Raw genomic sequence first — 21,665 nt, forward strand, 5'->3', positions numbered from 1 at the left:
ACCCATTAAGCGTGGTGGTGGTAGTCTGTTGGTCTGAAGCTGCTTTGCTGCTTCGGGACCTGAATTACTTGCTGTAAGTGATGGAACAATAAATTCTCTCCCTAACAGAAAATACCGAGGAAAAGTGTTTGCCCGTCGGTTCATGTTATGAAGCTCAAGCGCAGTTGGAATTCGCAGGGGAACAATGATCTGAAACACACCAGTCAGTCCACCTCTGAATAGCTCAATAAATATTAATATACTGAATATTATATAAATAATTATTCTTCTTGGAATTATTGTTAAGAGAAATAATAGATTCCTTTTGGCAGCTGATATATAACCACGCCATCCAGCCGACACTATTTTAAACCAGCAGGGGGAGCTAGTGCCCAAGGGAAAAAATCCCAATAAGTTAAATCTTTCAAGTCAGCAGATTCGTGACGGTAATAACGTTTTTAAAAAGTCCAACACTAAAAAATATACAAAAATAAAATTTTATCAGAGCTGCATACAAATGTGTTATCAGTGGTGACCCAGAGTTGAAATATAAAAAATTATAAAAATAACCCCCGAGCTTCTGCGCCGCGAATCTGCTTCTGCTGTCACATGCAGTCAGCTGACTGCGAGCTCAACGATAAACAGGAAGGCTACAGGAAATACCGTTATTACATTCATCCAGACGCAGGTAATTTTGAGTTTTAGAAAGGTTTTATGTTCATCACATGATATTGAAAAAATAATACTGTGGCCGTCTTGTCAGATTTGTGTTTTGTTATTTTTATTCTGTTTATTTATTTATTTATTGTTAGATATGTGGTACTTTAAGTTGTTAGCCGCACTGCTAGCCAACGTTGAGATTCACGTTAACAAACTGAGCAGCTATTTAGCAGGGATTAAGTTACAAATATTTACGGCCTTTGTTGTAGCTCGTGAATACCGTGTTTTTGTGTGCAAACATCGGTTGTGTCACAGATTTGATGCGACAGTGTAAAAGTGGCGCAGCACCGGAGGCTTGAATTCATTCATGGTTTTCTGCTATCTTGTTTTGTTTTTTCAGCTGTGACCATGAAGAAGAACAAAGCCAAGGCAAGCAGCAATACTGAGAAGGAGTTTGTGTTCGAGTTCAGGGCAGGTAAACACAACTGTGTCCTTAAAGTGCCCCTGCAGCTTCCTGTGCAGGAGAACATCAGTGACCTTCACGGACGCCTGATGCTGCTGCACAAAATACCCTGCTACTTAGAAAGTGGTGAGATTGTTATTCTTTCCCCTTCCCTGAGTATAACCACGGCCCTAACTGTAACATAAGACAGCTAGAAGCTGCACTAAAGCATTCGATTACAGGAGCTTGTTACATTTCTTGTACAAAGCTACAGAGTTGCACTTTCCACTTTGCTTGCACAGACCTGAAAGACTTTCTTTTTTTAAATATCTACTTTGTGTCCTTTGTTGCTCTAGAACTGAAAAACTCACTTTCCAGTTTCGTTGAGAAGGAGACGATTCTGGATTATGACAGAGAGGCAGAGCTGGCACTGCAAAGACTCACGACAGGAGACGTAGATGTAAACAAGCTCACCAGTGCATGGACCAGGTCTTACGTGGAGGTAATAACGCATTTCATTGTGCTTTTATCGTGTTAAACACAGCACTGTGTGAACTAGGGCCTGGGTTCGAATCCATCAGCCACCTGGGGCCTTTCTGTGTGTTTGCTTGGGGCCCAAAGTCCAAAGACGTGCACGTCAGGAAAAGTAGGTGTGAATGTGAGTGTGGAGTGGGTGTCTGTCTCTGTGCGTCCACCCTGTGATGAACTGGTGACCTGTCCAGACGCCTGGTACCACACAGCAGAAATTCGCTGTATCCATGCACCTTAACGGTGAACCCTGAGTTTTCAGAATTAAGGAGGTGGTTCACTTCTTACCAGTGGGGCAACGCTTGAAAACCTAACATGCTCTGGAGCAGGTTATGCTATAGATTAGAGATCAGCAGGTACACGATCACCTCTTACTGACTAATCGGTTCTCCAGAAATTTCTGAAAGATCCCTTTGGATGGAGAGTGGGAGTGTCTTAAAGTTTTTGCCTTTCTCTGATTGGCATCAGTAAGAATCATAGATTCTTAGATGTAACTTCCTTGATTAATTCTTTTAAATATGAATGTTATGGATAGTTCAGAGGTCAACCTTTCTGAAAATCACCTTTCAAATATAAACCATAGGTGGCTCTTCTAGGAGGCTGAGGCTGGATTATAAGTTTTACTGCCTTAGTTGTTTGTACAACCTTACAGCAAGTTTCTGTTTCTAATGTTATCTATTTTAGGCTGAAGGATGTATAATTTTAATGAAAAACATTTAACTTCACACACGATATTTTATTAACAGTTACAAATCATTTGTCTTAAAGTAAAGTCTTGTTTGGTGCCTAACTATAACTAACCATAACTAAGGCTACGTTCACACTGCAGGCGAAAGCGCATCAAATCCGACTTTTCTGACCCTCTGCGACCATCTGTCCGATCATGGTGTGACAGTGTGAACGGCACAAATCCGATATTTTCAAAGCCGATCTGGGTCACTTTGGTATGTGGTCCTGAATCCGATACATATCTGATGTTTCAGAAAGCGACTGCTGTTTGATGGTCATGTCGCATTAAATCCGTCTTTTACGTCACTGACACAAGACAGACGCCATTATCAGCGCCGGAGAAGACATCGCGAACGCTTCCTGGCCATCCGGTGTAGATGTCAGTGAAACTGTTGGGAAGACAACGTGAACATTTTATTTGTTCTGTATAATCTGCAGAGTCTGACAGAAATCTGCAGCTAGAAGCAGCGCTCCTCTAACACAGCAATCAGGATCATTATTAGGCCAAATGTAAATAACAAAATAACTTTATAACTTAAAGCAAAAGTGGGAAACGTAGAGTACGAAACAAGTCTTTATATTAAGGCCATCAGTCAAACAATGCTGTTGCTCTGGGTCTAAACAGAGCGCGTCGTGTGTGACATCTTCTTTTGCGCACGCGGCCGCTTTGAGCGTTCACACTGGAGAGCGTTTGCTGTCGCATTTTATTTGTCGTGTGAACAAGCAGACAAAAAAAATCTGATTTGATCAGAAAATTGGAGTTGAGCATTGAGACCTGCAGAGTGAACGTAGCCTTAGTTACAGAAAACATCTTCCATAAGCGTCGCTATTGTTATATAACACTGTGTGTTTAAACTGTAACTTCAAAATGCCATGTGGCCGTTAGAATAAAGAATCGTGCTGCGACTGTCTCATTCAGTGACACAGGAAACAGATTAGATTCAATACAGAAATTTGTAAAACTGTGTGGACAAATGTTTCTGTTAAAAATATCTGTTAATATTATGGACGGTGCTTTTTAAGCTTGGCAGGTATTCCAAAAATACATTTCATGCGCTGGCTGCCTAACAGACCCTGATAAATACAGCTCCATGTTTCTGCAGCAGCACAGCAGCGTCCTTGAACACTCTCACTAACTTTGGAGCGGTCATGGATCATTAAAGTCATTTAAACAGAACTGGAGCAGTAATTGATTATTCATGAGTTCTGGACCCCTCGAAGAAAAACCCCCAAACAAACAAACAAAAAAAATCTCATTACATGAGCCCTCACGCTGTGTTTAATGTCTCTCGCAAGCATTTTACTTGGTTACTTTGATGCATTTCCCACCAGAGATGGGATATATTCACATGCCCGAGAATTGAGTCATTACTTTTGTGCTGTGGATAAATACAAACAAACACAATTGTGAGAAGCAGACTTTGTGGTTTCCTAATGAAATCGTGTATGGTGTGTTCACTGAGACATTTCTTTAAACCCAAATGCCTCGCTTCATGTTTAAGGAAGGCCGCTGAGATCAGCTCCCGCTGCACTCGCACATTTAGCAGTTTGCCTGCAGTCCCGCTTGCATGGAGTTTGTTGCCTAAACATTCTCGAGCCTGTGTAAATGAGGGGTGTTCACACTGAAGAGTGCTGTTATTTTGCATTTACTGGGTCAACTGGCCTCGTATGTTTTGCAGGTCATAACACAGAAACTGCGACTCTGTATTTTGCCTTCTTTGTTTGGCTACTTGTGCTGAAAATAAGCTGCTTGCTTACTGTTCTTGTTCACAGTCTGATCATGGTTAAGCACTGTACCTCCACCCTTCTTTAACTGCTTACAACTGTCGTTTCACAAGAAGATGTTTTGCTTCCTGCCGTCACTGTTGCAGACGACGCTGGAACATGCGCGGCCTGAAGAGCCCAGCTGGGATGAGGACTTTGCCAATGTGTACCATGAACTGATCCACTCCCCCGCCTCAGATACGCTGCTCAACCTGGAGCACAACTACTTTGTTAGCATCTCTGAGCTCATCAGTGAGAGAGACATGGAGATTAAGAAGCTTCAGGAGAGGTTGGTGTTAGGCAGCATTTGATTGGGATCTTTGGATTTCCTGAACATGTTTTTCTGTCTTATTTCTAAATATTTATTGCCAACAGTTTTGCCTTTAGTTTGTTGGCCAATGTTAGTTCTCAGCCCTCCCCTCTTACACAACTATTATCAAATAGATCATCATCTCAAATTTCTTCCATGGACTAAAATTAGGTCAGATCTTTTTTTCCCTTTAAGCAACCACACTTAAGATGATTTAATATCTGTTTCCTACCACAGAGATAATTTTTATCATGTTTTATGAATGTTTATGTACTTTCCCAACAATCTGTTAAAAATCAATAAATGCTTTCCTGTTTTGTAGGCAAGCGGCAGAAATGGACAAAGTCATGCATGAGCTGGGAAACACACTGAGTGACCAGGATGTGAACGCAGTAGCTTCTCAACACTTTGATGCACAACAGGTGAAAGGAAGCTTGAAAGGAAGTTTGTCTCAGTGTTAATAGAAGTGTTGGTTAAAAAAAGATGATTTCACCTGTGACATTTCAGGAGATACAGGTGGTTTGTTTTTCAAGTAAGCTTTTTGTTTAAAGCCCTGAATGTTTGACATTGTCATCGATGAACAGGTACTCGAAAACAAGTGGGCAAGCGAGCTTAAACAAGTGACGGGCATTCAGAAGCATGAATACCAAGACTGGGTGGTCAAACTGCACCAGGACCTGCAGAAATCCAACAACAGCAGCAAAATAAAGTGAGTTCTTCTCTGTGTATCTGTGTGTGCACAGTGCAGTGCAGCCTGTCTTTGTGTTTGTTCTTTGATATATGAAACCTCACTTTCTGCTCGCATTTACCCGAGCTAGCCTTTTCAGGTGTGTGACAATACTCTCATGGATTTCGAGGTACAACAAAATCGTGGCTCAAGAGTTGGGGGTTTGCCTTGTAATCGGAAGGGTCCTTGGGCAAGACACTTCACCCGTTGCCTACTGGTGGTGGTCAGAGGGCCCGGTGGCGCCAGTGTCCGGCAGCCTCGCCTCTGTCAGTGCGCCCCAGGGTGGCTGTGGCTACAACGTAGCTGCCATCACCAGTGTGTGAATGTGTGGATGACTGGATGTGTAAAGCGCTTTGAGGTCCTTAGTAAAGCGCTATACAAATACAGGCCATTTACCAAAAACAGTCGATTCGAGATGATAAACACCAGAGTCAGCTGCTGAGTCTTACTCTTTCCTTTAAAGGAGAAACCCTGCAGTGAGTGCAGCATCATTATCTGATATGTGCTGTGATAATAACACTGGTTAAACAGGCTGATTTCCTGGGTTTAATGCTGGTTTATGAAATTTTACACCGGACACTGGTGAGAATAGTTAATGCAATGCACGTGTCACTCGTGGGTCTGTTTCTAGAATATATTTCTTAAACTTGATAAACAAGGCTAAGGTGTGCGTTTACCTGCCACGGCAGAAGTAACTTTTTTAGCAGATCCTGGGATCAAACTCTTCACTTTACTAACCTGTATAACCCACGCCCACTCGCCCACTAAACCTCAGCTGCAACTAAAGCTCAAGCTTTTTATAACCGTCGGTTCCATAAAATGATTTCCTTGAATCCGCAGACGTGCTAAGGGTTGGTTTCTCGTCCCTCTCAATTTTCCAGCGAGGAGATTAAGGTGCAGCCCAGCCAGCTGTCAGAAGCCGCAGATTTGGGTGCCAGGATGTTCGAGGAACAGCCGCAGCTGGAGGAGAGTTTCACCATACACTTAGGTACTTCACATGCTTCCCCAGTATTTGTGCGCAGATCAGGGATCGCTGTTACAGTTAACACAATAAAAATTTGCAGGAGCGCAGCTAAAGACGATGCACAACCTGCGACTGGTCCGAGCAGATGTGCTGGATTTCTGCAAACACAGACGACACGGCAGCAGCGGCGCCAAGCTGCGGCGGCTGCAGACGGCTCTTTCGCTGTACTCCTTCTCACTGTGCGGTCTGGTGCTCCTGGTCGATAACAGGGTCAACTCCTACAGTGGCATCAAGAGAGGTCAGGGAGCACGCGGTGTATAATGTAGCTACATATATGTATGTTGATTCCTGCTTTTACCTGCAAAGAGTGGTTTTTGGCTGTAACGTGGATATTTTGTTTCTGTTTACCTTCTCTTTTCTTTTACTGGGAGAAGCCAAACTTTAAGTGTTTTATTCACTTACTGTGGGTTTCATTTAACTTTAAGTTTGAACTTGAGGCTAAGCAGTCATTTGGTTCCACTGTGTTTGAGTTCATCTGGGGCCTGCTCTATGTCAACCCACAGACTTTGCAACTGTGGCAAAGGAGTGCACAGACTTCCACTTCCCCTGCCTAGAAGAGCAGCTGGAGGAGGTGCAGCAGGTGGTGCTGTACGCCAGAGCCCAGCGGAGCAGCAAGCACAAAGACCAGCCTGGTGAGACATTTCGCTCAGCCTGGAGGTCCCGAAATCTTGGGGAATAAATTTGATTATTCTTGATGCTATGGTTGGTTTTTTTATAGTTTCAGCCATTCTTCAGGAAAACAAGATGTTTATCTCCTGTTTTAATACCATAATATAACATATGAGTAAAATTCAAGCCTTTCTCAAACAAACAATAAAATAAAAGTTATAGGAGGCAAGTAAATGCGTATACTTGCCTGTACGAGTCTGGCTTTTACACGAAGCTCACACTGACAGGCTCCTCGTGGAGCTGGGACATTTCAGTGTTATGCTAGCAGTATGAGAGCGGGATTAAGCTGTCAGGAAATAGAAGATGTTGATTTTATCACAGCATAAGTGATTTACTGAGTAGAGGTGTACACATACAGGCCCACTGGCTTCCAAGCCTGTCACAGATCCACTGCTAACACTTTTTGTCCCTTTGACATAGTGTGATGAGCATTGTTCCTGCTGATTTGTGCTTTATTCTGCAATCCTGTATCCTTACAGAGACTCAAAAGAACGGCGGTGATGATAAGAGCAAAAATGTTGAAAGAAATCCCTCGAATATCTTACCAGGTATTAAGAAAACAGTTTGTGATTATCCAGCAGATTATTTCTAGAGCATCATTTTATATTTTAACTCTGTCGGCGACATCTCTTCCTAAAGGTGAGTTCTATATCACGCGGCACTCCAACCTGTCGGAGGTCCACGCCGTCTTCCATCTGTGTGTGGATGACAACGTCCGATCAGGGAACATCACTGCCCGGGACCCAGCCATCATGGGCTTGAGAAACATCCTCAAGGTGTGCTGCACTCACGACATCACCACCGTTACCATCCCTCTGCTGCTCGTCCACGACATGTCCGAGGTAAGAAGACGCTCTCAATGCTTGCATGAGTGCAGCTGCAAGAATAAACGCTTGTAAACTGCATATTGTAATATAATAATCTTAGTGGAGCAAATGACTGCAAGTTTATTGGACCAGCAGACGTCCAGGTATTGTGCCTTCACAGAATCTGCTTTTTCCCCATAAACTGCACGAGTACACAAACTGATCAGATTTCTCCAAATAGAGAAAGGATCAGGAAGTACAGTACGGGTAAATGGTTGAGCCGGACAGATCCATTGTTGGGTTATTAGACGTTTCAGGGTTGCCGTGGATGTTTGATGTTTGAGGGCAGGGATAGCTCAGTAGGTAGAGTGGTGGCCCCATGATTGGAAGGTCGGGGGTTCGATTCCCCTGAACAGCTACCCTGAGGTACCCCTGAGCAAGGTACCGTCCCTACACACTGCTCCCCGGGCGCCCAATGGCTGCCCACTGCTTCACTGAGTGAATGGGTTAAATGCAGAGAGGGATTTTCCCCACGGGGACCAATAAAGTACACTTTCTTCTTCTTTCTTCTTGATGGTTTAGTTTGGGCAAGTAGAAAAAAAGTCTCATTTGGAGTATTCCTGTTAGATCAACCTGAGTATTTGTACTTGTATCATTAGACTGTAATAAACTCTTCAAACTGTCATACCTGTGATTGAACGTTAATGATTCAGTTGTATTAAAAAGTAGAGAATTGAAACTTTAGTGATTAATGGTGCTGAGAAACGTTTTCAAAGCGGCCGATGTTGATGGGAGGCGTTTGAGTTCAGCCGGCTGGGGCTGAAACGTTCGTTATTCGATGACTCTGGTCTTGGATTCGTGCTTTATTGCCTTCTTTCTTTTCTTGTGTTACCTGTTTGAAGCTCTACTGTCAGCTATTTGATACAGGTGGGGGGGAAGCAAAAGGGGTTTTGAGTAATCAGGATCGGTTCCCAGAAAAACTGCTATGAGTGCATTGTTACTCAGTGATGTTGTAACAGGGTACGTCACAAACTGTGAGGTTCGTCTGTGGTCTTGCACTTGCGTCAAACCCCAAAACCTGATGGCTGTGCAACTTTCCCGACTGTCAGCACCCAGACTGACTTTAAGCTTGTGCTTATTCCTGTACGGTAACGTCTGACTCGTTGGACACGAACTGTAGATTCAGACTACAACTTTATTTGGGTCACCGATCGTACAGAGCACATACGCACAGCGACAGTCAGTGCTCACATGTTTGGGTCAATAACAGAAAAAGCCTCGACGTGAAGCGAGCGGACACTTCTAGTATTTTCCTGTGAAACTTCTTGTATTTAGTCTGTTACATTTGTTTCTTTGTTTTTAATCACATTAGATGTCCTTTGTTGGTTATTTAACTGAGTAATGTTACCAATAATAACATAATCAGTTCAACAAGCCTCTTTATAGATGCCTAATTTTTCTTCTGCTGCCTAATCAACAGTCTTTAGATTCATAAAACTAAAGTTTTGGAGCTCTGGAAGCCTCGAGAAGCAGAGGATACTTGATTGAAGGCTTCTCATTTCAAAACTTTCCATCTGCCAGCTTCTTTTTCAGGCATTTCCCTTTTGAGCACAGATGTTTGCCTGTTTGTACAAGTCTATTGTAGTGTTACAACAACTGGTTTAGTTTGTCTACATGAACTACAGACCACAGTCCAAATCCAGCACGGCTGTTGCTCTTGTTCTTATTTTGGTTTTTCTTTTTCCTTTGAAGTTTGAGGAAAGAGGTTCACATAATAAATGCTCAGTGTCACTATAATATATGGTTAAAGGTTTGTGTAGATAAAACTGAAAACTGGGTTCATTTGGAGCCACTTTGCAGACGTTGACTGTTTCACGACTGCTGTGTTCATTTTCCTGGCTGTAAGAAACACTTTTGTTCTTGCCTCAAACTGTTTGGCAAACGCCACAGTCGCCTTCAGTGCTCCTGTTTACGCTTCAGTCCTACCAAAAAGCTGAATGAATATTCAGAAATCCCTCACTAAAGCCTGTGCAGCTTATCCAAATACAAAACGTACAAGTAAACAAGAGTGTGCGTTGTGGCAAAGACTCTCTGTTACACTCCTTGCAGTGAGAACAGGTAGTTTGCAAGATGAGATCACTGTGCACAAACTGCAGCGGAGTACACTCAAAGCTGAAAGGAAATAGAAGTGTTTGATTTAGCACAAAGAACATTTTGACAACATCAGTTTAGACATAGTTGCCTAATAAGAAGCTTTGGATTTGACACAAAGACGCATCATATAACAGGTTCTCTCTGCTCTGTAGTGTGTAGGACGGCATTCAGCTCTGTGTGGAGTAATATTGTAGAAACAGTATCTGTGTACTAATGTTCTGTGACTTTAACCCGTAACATCATTCACCACCAACTCGTTTGCTTTTCTTTCTCTTATCATGTTTGAACTGTAGCACAGATATAAGTAATACGAGAACGTTAAAAATGTTACAAATTTGAAAGAAATGAAAGAAGATGCCAAAAAGTCTTTTGAAACATTGTTTCACATTACAAAAACTGATCACATTATTTTTCCTGTTTGGTCTGTGGAGCTCGTACGCTGCAGGTGATGGTGGTGCTACATGAAGTCTTTGAAATGAAGTCGTACGTCAGTCTGAGTTCACCGCCGTGTGTCTCATTTCACACCAACCTTCCTTCTCTGTTCATTGCAGGAGATGACCATACCGTGGTGTCTTAAAAGGGCGGAGCTCGTATTCAAATGTGTCAAAGGTAACATGGATGTTATGCATAGCTGTTGTTGGTCATTTGGTGGGTTTTTTCTTGTTTGTTCAACCGTCTGTCAAACATAAATATACAGAATCCTTAATACTGTGTTACTTTATTATGTATTAATACACAATAATTGCACTTAACATTGCATGCAGCAATGTAAGAATGAATGGTGATATTCATGCTAAATTTTCTTTGCAGGTTTTATGATGGAAATGGCCTCGTGGGATGGCGGTGTATCACGCACAGTCCAGTTTCTAGTGCCAAAGGTGAGATCAGTTATTCAGGCTTCAAAACGTGTACCTGTGGATACACTGCTGTTCTCTGAGTGACTGCCTTCCGGCAATGCTTCATGCTTCTTTTAAAGAATTGTATACTTAAGGCCTCGCACGTACATAATGTAACAAAAGGCACACCTGGCCTTGCAGTGCATGTCTCCGAGTGCACACTACGAAGAGTTGACTGCTTGAAAAGCGTGCCATAAATCATAGATTACAGAGCTTTAGGATATTTTAGCTCCATATTTGCACTGCTGTGATAAAAGAAAGCTCAGAGACTCAATCACATAAATGTGTGATAAGCAATGGGATTAGTGTGCAGCTTGCCAACACTGAGGTGTAATCACTTTCACTTTGTTGGAAATCCAGGTCTTATGTTAATTTGTTATAAAGGAAAGGGAAAAAGATTCGGGGTTAACTTTGAAGCGAGGTTTTCTGTTATATTTTGATTTAAGCTTGCCGTGCAGGATGAATCACGGCCGTTACTATTTGCGAAGCTATACGTGCAGAGTTTTTGCGGTTTGTCAGGAAGGCGGTGGATCCTATAGAATGAGCTCCCGCTGACAGGATAAGATGATAAAACGAGTGGCATCAAAGGACTCTGACTGTACCGGCTTCCTGTCAGCTACATGCTCAGACACCATTCAAAATAGCAGCTTCTGAAACGACATTGTTGTCTGCGACTCAAAGAAATACTGTGTCTAAATATAAGCCGTGTGTTTGCGGGACTGCTTCTGCTTTAGGATTACTTAACATTCTTACTTGACGGGTGGCAGTGCTTAGAGTGTGTCCCCTGTTCCAGTCACAGCTGCTGAGCTCACTTCATTTCAGGACGCCACAGAGGCTGTTAATACTTGACTGGACGCCAAGAGTTCAGCTGTACTTTTGTTTTTTGAGGACTTTAAACAGCATCTTTCCATTATCACAGCACGGGGAGAGAAGATGTTTCCGTGCAAACCGCCCACTAACCCTGGTCACCCCTCTGTGTGTCTCTTTGTACTGACAGACTATCTCAGAGGAAATGTTCTACCAGTTGAGCAACATGCTGCCGCAGATCTTCCGCGTCTCCTCCACCCTTACTCTCACCTCCAAGCACTGATTGGTTGCACCTCAGGTCATTCGGGCAAATGAAGACAAGTAAAGTCTTGGGTTTTTGTGTTGTTTTTATTAAACTAGGATGAATATAGAAACTTTGTGACATAGATAACTTCCATTTGTTTAAAAACAATTAAGTTATGGTGGCATTCAGTGCAAAAGAATTGATGACCTATCCTATTATTGCACCTTCCAAAGCTACTCACTCTGACTGGAAGAGGACTGGATTCACTGGCACGCTAAAACAGCTGCTGCAGTTATCATTTAGTCTCCAGGGTGTGGTTCTGGTGACAGCGTTTTATTACATTAGCTGCCAGCACTGCAGACACTTTCCTTTAAAGCTGCAACTTTGTTCACATTCAGCTGCTTGAAGTCGGTAAAAACGAGACAACCAAATGTGTAAAGTGGGCTGAACGGTAAAAAACTTGTGACTCTTCATGTTGTCATATCTTTACTTTTTTCTTTTTACAGTATGTTGATTATTGCAGGAAAAAATCACCAATCTGGGCTCAAACTTGAATGCTAGTTTTGCTGTTGTCATATTTAATTCTTAAAGAATTTCTTGTGGTGACAGACGATCTTACAGTTCAGCCATCGAGTGAGATTTAGCAGCATGATGTCGTGGTGCTGTGGCTTCAGTGACATGGACTTGGCTCTTTTAGTCCTAGTGACAAATTGCATTGCTGCTCATATGAGCGGTGTGCTTGTGATTTTTGTACTGCATTGCAGACAGTTGAGGCGACTGCCGCTAACTCTCTGTGGGAGTGTGAATGTGTACGGTCCCCCTCCCCCCTCACCTGCGTAACAGTAGATGGCACTGTTCCTAAAGACAAAAATGTGAAAAAGAGTAACTGTACTTGAACGCTTTGCTTATCGGAGGAAACGTTTTGCCTATTGAAATTCATCTCAATCTATTCTAAGTGAGGGAAACGGCACTGAAAGTACAGCTCGGTTGTATTTTATGTTAAACACTTAGATGTGCACTCTGTATATTTACTTTATCTGTGTACATTTTTTTATGTTTTAATAAAGTAACACTCTACACTGATGTGGTGTATTCCTCATAAGCCTCTGACAGACTTCAGCACTGGAGGATTAGTTTTTCTGTGCCCCCACCCGTCTGCCAGAACTGATGCACTTCTAGTGAGTTCGTCTCCAGGCTGTATTTACTCTTGATTGGTTATCCACGGGGACCTAATCTCCCTAAAGTTAATAATCCATGTCATTCATTGGAATTACATTCCTTCACGTCTAATGGTTGGCCTACGAGCCATTTCAGACAGATAATCCATTTAGTTTCTCACAAAGTTTGCCACTGCGGCATTCAGTGGTGGCATTAGGCTGATTAAAAGAGTTGACAGTGTAGCAATCAGCTGTGCCCAGAGAGAGTTATGAGATTTTTGAATGGCGCTGTGTTGAAACTTGCAACTGTTTTTATCATGCAGCCAGGCTGAGAAGCCACAAAGCTGTAAGAATATGTGTTGCAAAGTGTTCAGCATTCTCAGGATTGGTCTTGGAGGCTTTGATTGTGCACAAGCTTAAAATGCATGAAAATTTACACACTCAAGCAAGTGTGTGTGTGTGTGTGTGTGTGTGTGTGTAAATAGAGTCCAGGCACAGAAATGAGAGAACTGCTGAAAGTACTTTTGCATACATTCAGTAAGCAAATAAAATGTATTTTTAAATGAGCTTTCAAATACAACGTTGCCCAAATTGCTGTACAAAGTGTGTGTACAGTCACAAACATGTAATTACATGCATAAAAATGCATCATTATTTGATGCGATAACAATCAGAAATATTATTTTACACTGGTATTACCGGTGATTGGTAATGGATGATGTAATATACAATCCTCTGCAAAAGTAAAAAGTCAAGTAAAGGTGTAATTTACATAAATATCACTTACTGTACTATACCCTTTATCTTACGGTCAATTCTTGCTGCACAGCAATAAGCACCACGTGTCATACTGCGTATGTGACAGAATTTGAATTTAAAGGGTAAGTCAGCTGTTACACGCAGCTTCTCGGCTTCTCCACAGTTGGTTGGAAATGGCAAAAATTAAATACAATTTATATACAGAAATTTTAATGATATGAAAATGCTAACAGACAAATGCTGAACATGAAAACGAGCAAACCCGAGAGCGCCAGTAGAAAAATCATACGTCACAGGTGCTGCTACCGGAAGATGCTTTTTTTTTTTTTGCTTAAAAAAATAAAAACGTGAATATCTCTTGTGAAACGCTTTAAAAATAACAGCAAAGAATGTATTTGTTATTTTAGGTCTTTGATTAAATAAAATAAACGAAATCTTCTTTTTGTGTGCCGTTTTTGTTTTATAAATTGTCATTAACGTGTTATTCTAGTTTTTGCTACATTTATTTCGAAGTTCCAAACCGGAAGTTACCGCTGTCGCTGCCACTGGCTTGACGGAGGTTGTCACAGCTGGGTAGTTGGCTCGCTACAAGTTAAGCAACAGGGGCTGTCGGGAGCGAGCAAGTTGCTGCATGGATTTCTCGGAGCTCCGCGGAACTTACGGTTAAGTTTGCACCCAAACGAGTTGTTAGCGCGATTCTGTCTGTGTTCAGTAAGGCTTTCGTGTGTGATACACATCTATCACATGTCGGCTGCTCTATGTGCTGAAACTTATTCTTTGTATGTGGCTGCCTTGCAACGTTGTTCACCGCGTCGAAACTGCAGACAGCGGCTTTAAAATTTGACCCAAGCGTCCCCGAGTCGTACCACGCCGGAGACCGTGATACAGCTGACCTGGAAACGGAGGTAGGTGTGAGGCGGTGTGTGCTCGAGCCTGCGGCTAAAAGGTGTGCGGTTAGCCAGGGTTCAGCAGCGTGGTGCTGTCTGGAAGTTTTTTCCACTCTGCGTCGCAGACCGCCACTTTGCCACCGGGATCCCTGGACACCGATGCCGTGCCAAGTGCCGTGGTGGCAGTAACTTTACTCTCTCCCCGGCCGACACAACGCTGCGTGTCTACACCAAAACCTTCGCCGTAAGCGTTTGGCGCTGTGTTGACGAGACCCCGCTGCTTTGACACATGGATGGATGGGGGAGGAGGCGTTTGCGGACACCGCCGTGTGGAAAGTTACGAAGTATTCCAGCTGGCTGTGGCATTGGCTGGTAACGTTCAAAAGAATGACTCCTGGGCTTCGTTACTCCTTTTTTAATGTCGCGTGTGTGTGCGCGCGCTACAGAGTGAGGTCATGGACCGTAAAGGCACTCTAAAAGCTGCCCTATCATATTAAGACAAGTCTTGTATGGACAAGTGTTCTCAGCCTGAAACAGATGGGATTTTCCACAGTGCGGCCATCAGCTTGTTGATGGTGACTCTCAGGAACTAGACGTGTGTGCTTTGATTTATCAGCTGTTAAGGCTGAAAGCCTCACGAGCTTTCCTCTTTAGTTTCCTGTTTTTCAGCCATCATTGGATTTTGATTCCTCGACTTTTTGTTTTTTTGTTTGAACAATGTTATCACACCCGCTAATAGTAATTTCTTTATCTAAGGAATGTAGCACCAGGAAATTAAGCAACGCTTTATACCAAGTAAACTTCTTTGGTGCTGAAAGTTTCCACTCGCATGTTTTTGGGAGGTTGTGTGAGTCTGGTTTCTTGGAGAAAATTCAAGGTTCAGAATCCACATGAGGAGGGCAGAGGATCAGAAGGTTAAAGCGCTCTAACCCATGACCGTGACTCTGCCGTCACACAAAGACCTCTTTCCGCTTCTTGGGCGCGTTAGGTCTGGTAGTCACTCCGCCTTGGACACTGGACTCTTCTCTTTCATCCTGTCACACGTCATTTCTGTTTCTTTGCTTTTAAAACGGCATCAAATTAAACTGCGTCCACGTGTGCGCAGCTTATTGCCACATAAGGGTTGTGAAATAGTAGCGGTAAATTCTTACTGCTGCACTGACATCACCCAGAAGTTTGTCTGCTAACGATCAGTGGCAGGCTGTCGTCACGGTTGACCGGCTGGTCTCAGAGCAGTTATATTCTTAGTACTTGCAACTTTCTTATTTATTTGTTGCCCCCAGGAAAGCTTTGCTCATCTGCTCCACCGTGATAGAAACGCTTCTCCATGCCACGACCAGCTGGCTGTTCTCTAACTGCGCCCTGACAGTCTGATATCCCCCCAAAGCCAAGCGCAAGATAATCGCCCACCGTCGAGGACACCAAGCTGCTTAGGCAGACTGAAGGCTTTGCAGTTCTAATCGCTCGTAGGCTGTTTAGCTCCGGCTTGGTGTGCTTTCTGTTCTTCCTGTGTGTACCTGGCTTTTCAGCTCTTGCATATGCTTTCAAAGACGAGTGCTGGATTATGTGGTGGGTGTGATACATATATTTCCTACCTTTTTTCTGATGGTTTGAGTCTGAAAAGCATTTGCTCGAAGGCGTTTTGTTTCCCTTAAGCTCTGTCCTCTTCAAAGCATCGTGTGCTGCCAGCAGTCACAGGTACAGTCTGAAATCGTCCCTCACATCCGAGGAGACGCTCTGGGAAAGCGTTGTTATGTGGATGTGTTTGCTTACAGCGCCTGAAGCTCTGTGTGTTTGTATCCCAAACTGTTTTTCGATCGTTTCCAGTTCTTGCTTTGTCTCAGTTTTGTCCATTATAAACAGGAAAATACAAACCTTTTGATTTTGCAGGAAGTTGGTTGAAACCTTCATCTAAGTTGGGACTAATAGCCTGGGGGGGGTTCACGTCACTGAAGCCGCACTGACAGGATCCATGCTGGCGCTCTTATTTGTCTTATTTTCTTTGTCTCTGCATGAATTTGTGTATTGTGTAGTTGTCTTCACACTCATGCCACTTACACCTCGTACATTTACTGCTAAGTCCCTTAAGTACTAATCATTGTAAAAACAGTGAGCTCATTTGTTGAAACAGGAGGGGGCAGAGAAGTGGTAATGGCAAAAGAAAGTTGATGGGGAGGGAGGGGGAAGTGTGAGATTTTTCTCCCCCCTCTTTCATTTGGTATGTGTTTCTCTGGAGTACAACAACCACCAATGAAAAGCGAAGCAACACCTGCTCCTAGACTGTGAAAATCGCACAAGTGCTGGAATGCACATCGTTAGGCCCCCGTAACCACTAACAGCAGGGAAAAGGCTGAATATTAAGGAACCTGTCTGATTCCTGCATCTCTCACTGACAGGAAGCAGAGGAGCTCAGAAGTGTTTCCCAGCTCTCTGCAGGCACCGGGGTCAAAGTCCAAACTGCTTCCCTGTAATGGTGCTCCCCAGCGAGCCAGGCCAGAAAGAAAGACCGCATACAGACTACCTTAATGGGCCCGAGTTACAGAAAAGACGGCGGCTTTCCCTCCAGCTAGGAATGTCACCTTTGTGACATGGTTATCATTCAGCCCGTTCACTGTGTTTCACATTACTGCCGCTTCCTCTGGGATGTTGCTGGGAACGTTTTTGCAGCACGTTTGTTTTATCGTCCTCTTCTAAGGATCCGAGTCCTCTCGTGACCTCACTCGGGAGTGTAGCCGGATTGACTTGATTTGAGAAGGTGAAGACCTATTTAATTCAAGCATCTAGGTTATCGATGCTCTTTTAATATCTTGTCTGATTAAAGGAAGGAGTATTCCCTGTCTTCTCTCCGGGCTGGCATGGAATCGCTCCATGCCGGAGTGTGTGGGTGCACTGGCACTGGTTCAGTTCTCTAGTGGCTTGCTTGGCCAAATGCTTTTCTCTTTAATCCTAATTTGCTGCTCAGTATTTTTGTCATTCAGATTCACTGTGAAATATGCCAACTGTATGGCTTTTTTTAGTGAATTATGGAAACCTAATTGTGGCTCTCGCTTCGTATATGGCAGGCAAAGCACAATTCTCCTGATGCCTCCCTTTCCTGAGATGTTGTGAAACATTAGATAAAATTTAAGCCCTTTTTTTGTCCTCTCATAATGTCATTATATTGACTGCTGGACAGTTTTTGTGCCTCCTGCGATTTTTCACCACAAACTGCCTGTCATGTCTAAGCTGTTTCTGTTACTCCAGTCCCCTCTCAGGCCTCTGTGTTAATCTGATGGGGCCATCTCATTTCTGGGACACTGGTCCTATTTCCCAGTGGGAGTCTTAGTGAGATTTCCTTTTTGTCTCGGATCCTGTTGATTGATAGGAATGATCATTATGTTAAAGTAATGTTACTCATCCTTTGTCAGCTGAACAGGAAACACAACAACGTAGCGCTAACCACCCTTTTAACCTTTGTGCGTGCATGTTTGTGGACGGAACATTTTCATGTAATATTAATGTAAAAGTCTTGCATTGTGTGTCTGCATGTCAAAACTAGGTTTCATGTTCCTGCTTGCAGATGTGAAATTAAGTCTTGTTAGGAAATGAAGGAATTCTGTGCACTGACTCTCTGGAGTTTTAACTCGAGCCTGTAATGTGACGTTATGAATTTGTGTTGCATGTTGGAAGTTCCAGCTTCGTTCTATCGCGTTGAACTTTATGTCGGCCTGTATCTAATAATAATGTGTGTGGGGTTAGCTGAGGTGCGACACCGTGGGGTGCAGCTGTACAGATGAGTTAAGACCAGTGTGTGCACAGTCGTGATCCCCCTCATTAAACACAAATCGGTGCACTTGGAAGCTTGACGAATATTTTTATTATTTTTTCCTTTGCTAATCTACTGAATGAGTCATCGCTTGTATTGTCAGAGTCAGGTAGTAATGGGAGTTGGGAGCATGAGTGCACTAATCAGACAAAAGGACTCAGACATGAAAGCCTGCTTCAAATCTTCTGCCATTAAGGTTAAAAAAAATCCCTGGTTCCTGTCCGAGGAATCGTAGTACGTCTGCACGACGCTGCTTTAAACGGCTTCATGTTATATCACATGTTGAAATGCACGTTTGTGCTCAGCTGTAGATTCTTTCACCTTCTGCATTTCTCATTTAAACTGTTCACTGAGCTGGTGGTCGTTTGTCTGAACACAACTTTCTATAATTATATCACAAAGGTGCCAAGTCTAATAAATAAATCCTGTAGTGATGTAAATGGGCTGGTTCTTATATAGTGCTTTTCTACTCTGTTGAGCACTCAAAGGGCTTTACACAACTTGTACATTCAGCCAAGCACTTTTTTCTACTCTTATTAAAGTGCTTCCTAACTAACATCCACACTCCGATAGATGCAACATGGGGCTAGTATCTGCAGACTGGAGCAGACTGGGATCGAACCACCAACCTTCCTGTTAGTACCTCAGGTGGTAGACCTGCCACCCTGTGTCATGTGAGTCGGAGAGAAACCACGGTTTAATGAAAGGTCTTCACTGAGGAGTCCACGAATGTCTTCACGTGGCAGTACCATTAAGAAAAGGATTCCCCAACTCGTTGGTGCAATTGACCTCGGCCCCAATGAAACTACCTGAACCCCCCAACACACTCGGTCCAGGTGAATGTCACTGATATTGACACCCACCCGGTCTGTTTGCCATTTCTTTCTAACGCCTCCTCTGCCAGCTTAATTTCATTTTCTGACTTGACTTAGTTCTGCCCACGTGGGTCAGGCGTGAGCGAGGCTGCATGGCATTGAAGGCAAAACAGCCTCAGGTCTAGCTCTCATGAAATAGGCGAACAAACGCTTAACAATCACTGTTCATGATTCCCATTAACAAGAATCACAGCTATGACAGTTTATGGCTGCTGAACCGCAGACACAATCTAAATCGGACCCTGGAGCAGGGATAACACAGCCTCCTTAGACATTTTTCCCATGGTGATAAGGGCTTGGCCAGATGTTCGTGATACTTACTCGCACTCTGCAAAGCAGGAGCCCCGGCGAGTGTGTGTGATGGCGGGTCTATATGGAGCACGTCTAGTAAGGCGTTTAGTGTGCCAAATTATGAATGAGCCTGCTGCCTCCTGATAATTTCTGACTTAAACTTCCAGGAAACTCCGTTCCACAGAGACACTGAAAGGCTTCCTACTTGATTTTGTCCATGTTTGAAGTTGGGCCCTGTGAACGGGGAAAACGGCGTATTATAAGACACCACAGTGTTCTCTTTCATGTAGCGAGCTGAAGGGGATGCTATTGAGTGTTCGAGGGAGACCTTTGATATGTGAGATGCTCTGTGCCTTATGAAAAGAGCCAGCTTATGATTTGAGTCAGCGTGCATGTGAGTGCTTTGATGCCTGTTTTCTCGCCACACCAGTGTTTTTGTCAGAAACGTCCACCCTTGTTGATGCACAATGTCCTGTTTGTGAGCTCGTTTCATAACGAGCGTCCCGACTGAACTTTGGAGGGCACGATTAGAACGAAGGAAGGAAAGATTTCGCCTGATTGCATGTTTCTTTTGTTAGCAGGGATATTTTTCTTGTCAAGTCGACGCCGGACATTTCTTTTTCTTTTTTCCTCCCCAGAATATATGAAGTCGCCTCTCGCTCTTTAGTCATCATTTAAGGTTTGGAAAGTAAATAGCGATGCTATAAAAGCCTGCCTTTTGTGTAATTATGTTTTTATGCTGCTCTTTTATGTTTGCACAGAAAAGGCTATGTGATTACAGTTTTACGGCACAGTGCTTCCTGACTACGGCTCCATGTTTATTAAAAATGATTTAAACACTGTGTGCGCACAGGATTAATCGTATGTGGAGAGTGATGGTTTGTCTGTGGGTGCAGAGCTGCAGAGACGAGGGACTTTGCCCTTCTCATCTATCTTTACCATCTGGTTTGTGCAGCATTTGACTGAGGCGTTAATCATTACACCCTGGGGCCACTGCTGCTCCTACAACAGCTGGAAAAGGGAGATGGACCTGTTGGTGTCCATCTGTCCTTTTGTCTGTCAGTCCTCGGTGGACTGCTGCATTAACTGTATCCCCGCAGCTGTAGGTTCATGACCTTGGCGTTCCTCGCAAAACTACCACAAAGTTTTTGAAAAAGCTGGAAGGAGCTTGCTGGTGCTCTGTCTCTCAGCCCACGACTTCCTGCAAGTCCGTCACCGACTCCATCCCAGCATTTAAGTATGTGGACTTTCCCTTTTTTTGTTGACTGTTAAAAAAACAATTGCACACTACAGAAGCAGTTAATGTTTCATTCCTTCTGCATCCTGTGCTTGCGTGCATCTTTAGCCACTAAAACAAGAAATGCATCTGTAATGGTTCAAAGCAACATATAAGTAAGAGTTATTGTCCAATAGCTGGACTTTAGATACTAGTCATTGTAAAAAGTACAACCTGGAAGACTGCTTCACGTGCTGTACGTGTTCAAGAACAAAAGTAAATGAATGCGAAGATGACACTTTGTTTTTAAGGAAAGATGGTGAAGGGTATAATTTCACTAACACCACTGTTGCTACACTTTTGCACTGGCGTGCTTTAAGTACTCTTTTTGCAGCCTGGTTGAAATTCCTCTCTTGAATTTAGACTCGTGTGAAGCCTCTCCATCCAAACGCTGCTGTGTTTCTGTCCTTTTACAAAACTAAGCCTAACTATGAATGATCTGTCGCTCTCACCAGTACTGTCCCATTCTCTGCTCTAACTTTGTGCCCACAGTAAGGCATGTCCTCAGATGAACTGATAAGTAGCACAATAAATAACAAAGCAATAATCCTCATCCTTGGACGTACTTCCTTCCAAGCTCACAGCACATCCCAGAGCAGTGACCAGCTGCAGACGGTGGATTTAGTTCGACCCTGGGACGAGAGAATCGAGGCAGCTGAATGACATCGAGAGCGGCCGCAGCAGCAGCTTGACCAGACTGCCCTTAAGTAAACAGGGAGAGGGACGGACTGGATCCAGCTGGTTGGCGCCGACTGATTCTGATTGCAAATCGATTTTGATGTAAGAAAAAACGTAATTGCAGAATATGAACTGAACTCTGGATGTGATCTTCCTGCTCGTTTCAGTCGTGCAGTTTGTGGTGGTCTCAGGGTCGTT

General features: G+C 43.4%; 2 protein-coding genes across 6 annotated transcripts in view; both read left to right on the top strand.

The window, feature by feature from the left end:
- The first annotated feature begins 588 nt into the window (after positions 1 to 588).
- ferry3 (FERRY endosomal RAB5 effector complex subunit 3) lies at positions 589 to 12,822 on the top strand. 2 transcript variants are annotated; one of them, XM_085461160.1, is made up of 14 exons: positions 589 to 667; positions 1,040 to 1,228; positions 1,438 to 1,583; positions 4,180 to 4,391; positions 4,735 to 4,834; positions 4,997 to 5,121; positions 6,021 to 6,127; positions 6,204 to 6,401; positions 6,667 to 6,795; positions 7,312 to 7,380; positions 7,472 to 7,674; positions 10,344 to 10,401; positions 10,603 to 10,670; positions 11,686 to 12,822. In XM_085461160.1, the coding sequence occupies exons 1-14, from the start codon at positions 589 to 591 to the stop codon at positions 11,776 to 11,778; spliced, it is 1,776 nt and encodes a 591-aa protein (XP_085317286.1). In that variant the 3' UTR covers positions 11,779 to 12,822. The 2 variants fall into 2 exon arrangements, with proteins under 2 accessions (XP_085317286.1, XP_085317287.1); XM_085461161.1 differs by having other exon boundaries at positions 610 to 667; positions 4,210 to 4,391.
- A 1,420-nt stretch (positions 12,823 to 14,242) lies between these two features.
- LOC146704175 (solute carrier family 45 member 3) overlaps positions 14,243 to 21,665 on the top strand; it is a 49,578-nt gene continuing 42,155 nt past the window's right edge. The window contains exons 1-2 of one of the 4 annotated variants that reach the window (XM_085461165.1): positions 18,258 to 20,750; positions 21,367 to 21,569. The gene's annotated coding sequence lies outside the window, so the exon portion shown is untranslated. Of the gene's footprint in view, positions 14,561 to 18,257; positions 21,570 to 21,665 lie in introns of those variants that run through there. The other 3 variants (XM_085461164.1, XM_085461163.1, XM_085461162.1) reach the window with 3 other exon arrangements.

Source organism: Copadichromis virginalis, linkage group LG7 (genome assembly GCF_057382275.1).
Source record: "Copadichromis virginalis isolate Kocher_CV1m ecotype Utaka linkage group LG7, C_Virginalis_male_GT1.1, whole genome shotgun sequence".
In the NCBI taxonomy this organism is placed as follows: Eukaryota; Metazoa; Chordata; class Actinopteri; order Cichliformes; family Cichlidae; genus Copadichromis; species Copadichromis virginalis.